Below are 10,257 nucleotides of genomic sequence, written 5' to 3'. Positions count from 1 at the left end.
CCTTTGGGCTTGTTGTGAGAAAAAAAAATTGATTCAGTAAATAAACGATGACTTCAAGATGCTTGCAATTTTACTCCAAGAGTATCCAGTCAACAAAAAACCGATTAATTTTTTTTTTTGAAATTGTTTAAGAATGTGAGCGGGAAATTAATCATCCGGACATACTTCAACATGATGTTTCTTCAGGTTCATTGAATCAGCTCATAGCTATTTTACGGCTGGGGTCTAGAAGGGCAAGGTTTAGTGCTAGAAGGGCTTCGCAGGAGTTTTTTTGGGTCGGAGGATGTCAGAGATATTAAAATAGCTTAATTGATTGAAGTAATTTTATCTTAATTTGATTTAGGTTTAAATAAATTAAATTATATAAAAAAAAATATAACACCAAATAATACAAATTATTATAAATACAATGCTTTTATAAATTTATTTATTTTAATGTTAAAATAAATTATTACAAAAAAATACTTTTACTTTACTCTGGATATATCTAACCAAACAAGGGAAACAATTCTCCTGCGTTTATTTTGCATGCAACCAAACAGGCTTAAAGTATTTAGAATGCATTGCATTTACTTTACATTGCATTTACTTTACACTGCATTTCTTTTTCAGGCAACCAAACAGCCCCTAAAAGAAATAAAAAACCTTACAATCAACGGGTAAACGACGGGAGGCGGACCGCAAATACTAGCGGTCGGAACTGGAGCTCTCGCTGGCGAGGAGTGCTATGACCGTCGGCGACGTGCGGTGACTGTCGGCGACATTTGGTGACCATCAGCGACCTCGATCTACGGCGAGCGACGGAGGGCGACGAGCGAAACAGCGGCGATGTGAGAGAAAGCCACGAAAGAAATGAGCGGCCAGAGGAGCTCGAGTTCGAAAATAGGGCTTTCGCCGCCGGATTTTCCGGCGTCCAAAACGCCGGAAACCTTTCCGGCACAGTATGTGCCGGTACAAAGTCGTTGAGTTTAAAAAGCCCGGCGCATTATCCGTCGGTAAATGTGCCCGTTATTTTTCCGCCGTAATGTGCGCCGGGACCACTAAGATGTTGGTTTTCGCCGACGTACTTTCTGGCGCATGTGACGTCGGACACTTTCCGATGTCCAATGCGCCGTAAAATACGTCATAAAATTTTCGTTGCAGCATGCGCCGTTTCAGGCGCCGTATTTTACCGGCGCAAAACGCTCGGCCGGAAATTCCGACAGTAATCGCGTATTTTCCTGTAGTGTGGCGTCGATCTTGCGGAGAGAAGAGAGGGGTTAGAAGACCAAGACGAAGAAAGAACAAGCTCGCAAGCTTTCCTAAAGGAAGATGAAGAGGTGGAACAAGCGCGCAAGCTTTTCCAAGAAAGAAGAAAAACCTCTCAAGATTTTTGGCTCCAAAAATCACATTATATCAACCTTTTTATGCTTCAAAACATCTCTAATTATAAGAGAAAAGAGGCAGCCAAACGGCCAACAACCTCACTCCAAACCAATCAAGAAAAGGGAAATAGAAGGCCAAAAGGCATACCAGGACAGCAGCTGAAAAACCACCCAAAAATCAGGCCAAATACATCCATGTACAGGCTACCAGGAAAGAAACCGAAGAGGCAGCTCAAGGGGGTGGAACCAGCAGGAAAAAACCAACAGCCAACCATGGGAACAACACCAGACAAAAGAAACTGAAAAGGCAGCCAACACTCAGCTTTAAATCTCAAAGAAGAAATCAAGGAGACACAAGAAGAGGAAGAAACAAGCTCCACTCCAAATATCTTTATGAATTTATGATTTAGGAAGTGCATTTATATCATCAAATAATGAGTTAAACATCAGCTCAAGCATTAATGAGCTAGCACCAAGTAGATCTCAACATTTCAGCTCATAATCAAAGCAGCCAAAGCCCAAACCGAGAGCAGCTAAGGACCAAACCAAGAGGCAGCAAGCAGCCCAAAGCAAAAAAAGACCCAAATTGATTTGAACCCCCCCCCCCCCCTGCCTACATCACTATTAAGTTTAAAAATTAAAAATAATACTTTGATTGAATGAACAGCTAAATAAGCAAATACTTTAACAAGCATAAGCAAGTAGCTTGTGTTCATAACTAAAAGCAATATAATATTGAAAAGAAGAAAATTCCCATATAAACGCAACAAATAAATTTATAATTAAATCTTAAATTCGCATATTATTAAGCCTTAATCAAGCTTCTTGATGAGCTTGCTCACGAGTTTTACATGATATTGTTCGTGATTATAAACAAATCAAACACCAAGTTAGTCAAATTTGTTTATTTATCAATCAAATATTTATAATGTTCAAGCTTGTTCAATTAGTTAATTAAATGATTAGGAATGAGCTCCAATAGTGCCAAGCCAAGAGTAACTTATCAAGTGTATTTGTTCATTTGCAACTCTAGTTGTAGACTTCCTTCAATGCCCATAATAATGGATGTATTTCATTTTGGTCCCTCAATTTTGAAGTTTGAGCCTTTTATTTTATTAGTCCATTTTATTCAAACTTTCTCTGCTTTAGCAAAAAGGGATAATTTGCTTATTTTAGTTAATTGAATCATTTAATACAGATAAAAAGGTCCACTCGGTGTTCTTCTTGGTAGACTTGTGCAACAAATGTTTCAGGCCTGATTCAGTCCAATTTAGGCATAGTAATGCATATATGCAGACTTGCCCATGAATTTCACATCTCTTTCAACTCATGATTAGGAAATAAGATACTGTATCATTGCTGCTGCATTTAAGGATGTATTTCCATATTATAACCCGTCACCTATAGATCATAAAGTTGTTCTAACCGTTGCAGCATGACTCTTCTTGAGAGCCATCCAAACAAATCAAAATATTTATTTTAAATGAATTTGATGTATTTATTCTATTATATATTTTATCATGCTATCTTTTTTTTATTATCATTTTTTTTAGTTTAACCAGGAAATTTAGAGCTGGCTTGCGCCTGCACCGTTCCCCTTAACATGTCTTTCTTTCCACTTCTTACTTCCACCCAACAGTTAAAATGTTGTTACTTTTTGAGAAATCTCAGATGACTTATTTGAACAAAATATTGTTGGGGGCATTTTATCTTTTGGTAGTCTACTTATCTATTTGTTAATGTGGAACTCACTATAAATGGCCAAAAGAAGCTAATATTTTCTTTTTATTTGAGAGACATTGGGACTTAGTGGCATCGATGCCCTGAATTGAACCAAAAAGGAAAACCGTCTTGTACTTTAAAAACACTTATTGGAAGATTTTACTCTGAATGGAAATTTTTTGAAAACATGAGCATGCCTACTTTTCTGAGTGATGATACAACAACAAAAGAAGCAAATTTTTATTTCACTATGTAGGGTCAGCAATTTACTCAGTGATACATGCAACAAAATCGGACGGAAATAATAGCTTAAGGTAGTTTATCTACTATCTTGCAAAATAAAAAAAAATTATTATCTTTCAAAATAAAAATATTTCAATTGTCTCCATTAGATGTGAAAGACGAACATCCTTACTTTTCCGTAAGTTGTAAAACAATTTTTCTTTTATTCCGGCAAAGGAAATAAAAGGCAGAGCTTCGCACTGAAGTCGCATCATTGATTTTCTTTCATCTGATTTAATTTGATGGTTCACTTGATAAAATTTATTGTAAGGATTACTACTATTCTACACTTCTGTATCATTTGCATCTTGTCCTGCTGTCTTTATAATTATGTTATTGCTGGCATCAAGTGCTCTTTTTTTTTTTTCAGGTTGTTGGCATCATCATTACGTCAAAGGAGGAAATGTATTACCCCTATGAGTTAAAATGCTAGAATTTCTTTGCATAGACATATTCTTTATTCCAGTGACGCGACTGACCATTTATTAACTACAGATATAAACGATTTGATTCAAAAGGAGAGGCCTGGTTTCTTGGAACTTGCAAAGCAGTTAACTGTATGTGTGGATTATTTAAACAAACTTATAGCTTTCATTAATAAAGCTTATCAATCTATATTTTCCCTTAAACAGGAAAACCAATCTGGTCAATTCTTTACACTTTTTAATCTATATTGCAAGGCTTGCCCCATTTATTTGATCTGTTATCCTAAATAAATTCTGAATTGAGTTCGGCTTCAAATAACTTGAAGCCTTTAGTTAAGTTTCTTATTTTTGAAACTTTTTTCGGTAGTCATCTTTGTCTGTTTCAATTAAGCTTTCCTCACCATTGATATTTCCTTTATAATGTCTTTTGCATTACTAAATCCGCAAGCACTTATAAAGGTTAAAGATATTACAAAAACAAATTATGGTTGAAAGAATCAAATGAGGATATGGTATTAAACGTTATCAATTTTTCACCGTTATTTTTTGTATCAAAGGCTCGATATGTGTAATGCAAGTAAAAGACAGTTAAATTATTTACATACACCCTTCTCTGGCTACTGTGCAGGTGGAAGCTGATGAAGCTTGTGTGAGTAATGAGACTACATTGGGAAAAATAAACTCATTTTTTGAGGATGCATGTCATTCCTCATGTGAAGGAATTATGGTAAAGTCTTTGGATGTTGATGCTGGATATTTTGCATCAAAGCGTGCTGAGACATGGTTAAAGGTATTCATGATCAATTTTATGCATTTGATAATGGGAGAATCAATGGAACATGCCAAACCTTGGTCCTGTTGATTCAACTTGGAGTTCTTAGTTTTCATTTTTATAACAAATACAGGTTAAGCGAGATTATGTGGAGGGATTGGGCGATAGTCTTGATTTAGTTCCAATTGGTGCTTGGCATGGGAATGGAAGAAAGGCGGGATGGTAAAGATTGGATCAATCTTACTTCATTGAGCTATTCACGTTGTTTTAAATTTATATGGCCTTGTGATTGACCAGGTACAGTCCTTTCCTTATGGCATGCTACAACCCAGATTCTGAAGAATTCCAGAGTGTGTGCCGGGTCATGTCTGGTTTCTCAGACTCTTTCTATGTCAATGTAAGTGCAATTCTTCTGGATAGTGGTTAAATAAAACACCAAAAAATGAGTATGGATATCTGATTGTCTAATCTTTTCATTGTTCTTTATTCTTGTGCCCAAGCTCCAACTAACATAATCTTAAGCATCATGTTAGACTGGTCTATTAGGGACCGGCCTTTGTTACAAAAGATGGAACCTATCCGCCTCCCTGCTTTCCGCCTCCACCCATATGCATATCTTCTCTCTCAAAGATGGGGATCTTAAACTTTCTTACCCTTAGATTTCCTCCGCTACCCCCCACCCCCCCGGGAATCCTAAATAATTTCTCCTTCCCCAAGTGGGTGGTCTCCCACAAGTATCCCGATTCTCCCTTCTACACTTGTACCTGAAACCTTTTTCAAGTTCTCCCCTCCAAAATAAGCACCTCTCCGGTCATAATCAACCTCCCTTCTTCTAAAATTAGCACCCCTTTGTTCATACCCCACATGTTCATGCCTCTCTCCATACCTTGTACCTATCTCCTCCCTATGAATAGGCTCTTGAAGAGGTCTTCTTTCTTCCCCTTCTAAGATCACCCTACGACTGGCAGAATTTATATTTCCTCCTATAGACACTCTTGCTTCTAATGCCACCGTTGGGCTGTGAAGTTCCAATACCTTCACCATCTCTTCTAGGTTGGAGAACTTATCTTCCAAAGGAGGAAATTTTGTCCTCCATTACTTTAATATGGCTCATATCTCATTCAAGACGTTCTTCTAGAGCATCAACCTTCTTGGCCACTATAGGTACCTGGATCTTGTTCAACAAAAAAAATCGTAAATCTGCCTTTTTAACACCAAAAATCAACAGTTTGGAGGAAAAAACACAGCAAAAATCAATAAGGGTAACCCTCCAATTCAAAACCGGACACCACTCTGATACCAATTTGATAGGGAACAATTGTTGAAATCAAAATAAACTTAGTTGAATTTGAATTTGAGCAAGGTGCAAAACTGGAAATAAGAAAAGCACCGCAGCAACACAAGTGGGAAACGATTATATTGATAGATGGAAGATAACACACAAGATACAATGGATCTTCAATCGGAGAGGAAGATCTAGCTCTCCCAAATCTCTAGATGCCGCTAGAGCCCAAAACAATGAAGAACAAAGTCAATTCTACAAGCATTTGATACCCTAACCCTAGGAAAACATTCTACTTAAAGAATACAATTATAAAGGTAATCTCTAAACAGCACCTCCTTTGAATTCTTTTTCCTAAACCACCTTAATTTCTTCCTAATTGAGGGCTACTCGACCCCACAGCTTGGGGAGGACACATATATATATATATATATATATATATATATATAATTTTATTTTATTTTTTATTTTTTTTAATCCATAATGCTATGGAAAGTTCTAGAAAAGAAAGGAGTGAATAATGCTTATATTCAAGTCATTAGGGATATGTATGCAGGTGTTGTTACTTGTGTTCAAACACAAGATGGGTTGACCAAGTATTTTCCAATTTATGCTGAATTACATCAAGGATCAGCCATAAGCCCATATCTTTTTGCTTTAGTCATGGATGTTCTCACTAGACATTTGCAAAAGATTATACCCTGGTGTATACTTTTTACTGATGATATTCTTCTTGTTGATAAGACTGGAGAGGGAGTTGAAGGTAAACTTGAATTATGGAGGTCAACCTTAGAGTCTAAAGGTTTCATTTGACTAGATCTAAAACTGAATATATGGAGTGTAATTTTAGTAGTAGTAGATCTAGTGGAGGGTTTGTGACTTTGGGTGATCAAGTCATTAATAAGAGTACACATTTTAGATATCTTGGGTCTATTGTTCAGAGTAATGGTGAAATATATGGGGATATTATTAGCATAATTCAAGTTGGATGGTTGAAGTAGAGGAATGCATCAAGCTTATTGTGTGATAGAAAAGTCCCCCTCAAACTTAAGGGAAAATTCTATAAAATGGTGGTGACCTACAATGCTTTATGGTACAGAATGTTGGCCATTAAAAGAGAAGCATAATATTAAGCTAAGTGTTGCAGAGATGAGGATGCTCAGGTGGATGAGTGGCTTTACTCTTAGAGACAGGATACGAAATGAGCATATACATAAAAAAGGTTGAAGTAGCTCTAGTGAAAGATAAGATTAGAGAGAGTCGCCTTAGATGGTTTGGTTTCATAAAACGGTGGCCTTTCGATGACCCATTTATGAAAGTAGATTTATTAGATTTGGATTATGTTAAGAAAGGTAGAGGTAGACTTAAAAAGACTTGGTTAGAAAATATTAGAAATGATATTTCGTTTTTTTAAATTTAAATGAGAACTTAACTCTTAACATGATAATGAAGAAAAAGGATTCTGGTAGCCGGCCCCATGTAGTGGGATAAAGGCTTGATGTTGTTGTTATTGTATATATAGTAGATCGAGGATATCTGACTTATCACACATTGATATCATTTTATCATATAATTATATTGGCTAATAATTGTTGACATTAAACTCATTCGTGTTTTGTATCATTTATTCAATCTTTATTCAACTAATTTTAGGCTATTTAATTTTTGAACTTGTTTTTTATTATTCTAGTTGGTCACTTATTTTAGTTGATGTATAATCAGTTAGAGTTGTTAGATATGGAAATCATATACCAAAACTCTTTCGAATTTTTCATTTTAAGTATTAGGGCTGCAAGCAAATCAAACTTCTGACGAGCTACTCGTTGCTCGGTTCGATTAAATCTTGTTTGTGATCGTTCAATTAACTAAACAAATAAACTTGATTAATATTTTAAATACTTAGTCCTTAAATAAGCAAGCTTGAACACTAATGTGTTTGGTTCATTTATTTTCATGAACAACATTATTTGAAGCTCGTGAACAAGCTCGACATTAATCTCGATAAGAAGCTCGATTCATGTTCCATTCAGAACTCATGAATAAGCTCGATAAAAACTCAATTAATATTTTATTATAAAATTGATTAATAAACATACTAGAAATATTTTATATTTATTATAATTATATAATTATTATTAAATAATAAATTTAAAGTAATTAAATATTATAATATATACTAACATAACCATTGATGTCTTTCTATGAACGTAGAAGATAATCTTTCCGCTATTGCACCAAATGGAGAGAAATGCATTAGGTAAGCTTCGTTTGAAAATATATTCATATAGATTAATCTTAATTTCATTTTACATAGACAACTGCTTTTATTATAAATTTAATTTAATTTAATTTTATACCTTCAATAGAATAAATTTGTTCATGAAAAAGAAACATTTCACATCTATCCATATTTATTAGACTGTTTGTTTAAAATGTTCATGAATAAATATAAGATGAATCATAGATCACTTGTTCGTGATTTGGTAGCTTGAAAAAACTAGTTATATATGTTTATTTGCTTGCTTATTTGATAGCTCAAGAATAATCGTTAGATATGTTCATGAATATACTTTAATAATTTAAAAAAATCGCTAAATATGTTCACGAACATGCTCGATGTAATTGTTTGTTAGGAGACTCGATAAAGCTCATTTGTTAAATTAATGAACATCTAGAAGTAGAGCTTGTTTATAGCTCGTTAAGGCTTGTTTGTTTAAAGCTCGATAAGCACTAAATGAATCGAACATAAACCAAATATGAACACTCATTAATTTAAATGAACAAACATGAACACAAATAATAAAGCTCGAATTAAACACGAAGTAAACTTGAACAAACTGATAATAAATGAACTCAAACATAAACACTCACATACTCAGACTCGGCTTTGTTCATTTGCAGCCCTATTAATTATCTTCATATCAATAAATAAATACATTGACTCAAAGAGTAGTAGTTGGAAACTCTTTGATTGCATAACTACTGCTAATATTAATTAATATTTCATCATATTTATTTTTAATAACGTCAATATATTTTGATACACATCTTTTTCTTTTTTTAGTTTATTGTTTTATTCCCAAATCTAGCATATTCATAAAACTAATACTCTTTTATCTACATTTGTCTAAGACTCTAAGTCTTACCTAAATGTTTATATTCATAACAATGTTACCAACTTTTATTGTCAACATTCCATCAGACTCCCAATCATTTGATCACTTGTATTACATGAATTTTTTAGTTCAAAATTTCATTTGGCGTTAGATATGTAAATACATTGATTTGGTTGGTGCGGGTGGTATAAATGTCCCTTTTGTTTAATGCACACTAAGTTCTCACAATTCTCAATCATAGAACTCTTCAATCATATGAAGTTCATTTTTCCCTCTCTATATTTTTTTATTAATTTCCTTAATGGCAAAAATTACTTCATTGTGGTTCATCTTTAATTTCTCTATGTTTTTATTTCAACATTCTCTCTTGTTACTCTCTAACATGACTCATAAGTTTATCCTTTATAATTATAATTATCTTAATCATTTATTTTGTTCTTAAAAACTGTTATCAAAATACGCATCATCTTAGTTTTCTATATGGAAAAAATCTGTCAAAACACAATATTACCCATTAACTCTCTAAATTTCAATAGCCATATCATCTCTTTCTAAGATTTTACCGTTATACAATCTTCACTTCTCATTCTTAAATTTATTCATATTACTGTTATACAATCTCCACTTCTCATTCTTAAATTTATTCATATTATATATGTTTTCATGTTCTTCTAAAGTAATGTTTTCACCATATTGCCATATTTATGTATCTGAGCAAAGAAATTTTGTTGCAGATGAAGGAATTCTTTTCAGGCGAGCGGCTACTGTCCAGGAAACCTTCCTACTACCAAACTGATGAGTCGCCGGATCTGTGGTTCTCGCCAGAACTAGTTTGGGAAATTCGGGGGGCAGGTACTACTAATTTCTTCTCTTCTAATATCTCAAATATGAAAAAAAAAATAGGGAAATTTACATACATATGACTGAATTATTTATAAATTTACAATTATTTTTAATTATTTGAAATAAAATGCATATTTTATGAATATAATATAAAAATTGCGTAATATATTTTATGAATATAATAAAATGCATAATTTCTTCTCTTCTAATATCTCAAATATGAAAAAAAAAAATTAGGGAAATTTACATACATATGACTGAATTATTTATATATTTACAATTATTTTTAATTATTTGAAATAAAATGCATATATGCTAATTAAAATTTAATTAGGATAGATTTTAACATCATTAAGTTTTTTTTAGATGAATATAATTAAAAATTAATCAATTAGACTTCATTGGGGATGGCTCCCTCGAATATCACTGAACATGAATCTAACAACATGCT

General features: G+C 33.5%; 1 protein-coding gene across 1 annotated transcript; it reads left to right on the top strand.

Annotated features, from left to right (window-relative positions):
- Positions 1-918: 918 nt before the first annotated feature.
- Positions 919-9,967, top strand: LOC110111057 (DNA ligase 6). The gene is made up of 6 exons (XM_028694305.1): positions 919-3,773; positions 3,864-3,925; positions 4,422-4,583; positions 4,699-4,787; positions 4,863-4,962; positions 9,698-9,967. Exons 1-6 carry the CDS (start codon positions 3,611-3,613, stop codon positions 9,884-9,886), a joined length of 765 nt encoding a protein of 254 aa, XP_028550138.1. The 5' UTR covers positions 919-3,610; the 3' UTR covers positions 9,887-9,967.
- Positions 9,968-10,257: the final 290 nt, after the last annotated feature.

The sequence above is a fragment of the Dendrobium catenatum genome, unplaced genomic scaffold (genome assembly GCF_001605985.2).
Source record: "Dendrobium catenatum unplaced genomic scaffold, ASM160598v2 fragScaff_scaffold_52, whole genome shotgun sequence".
NCBI classification, from domain to species: domain Eukaryota; kingdom Viridiplantae; phylum Streptophyta; class Magnoliopsida; order Asparagales; family Orchidaceae; genus Dendrobium; species Dendrobium catenatum.
This window is presented reverse-complemented; position numbering and strand designations above follow the sequence as displayed.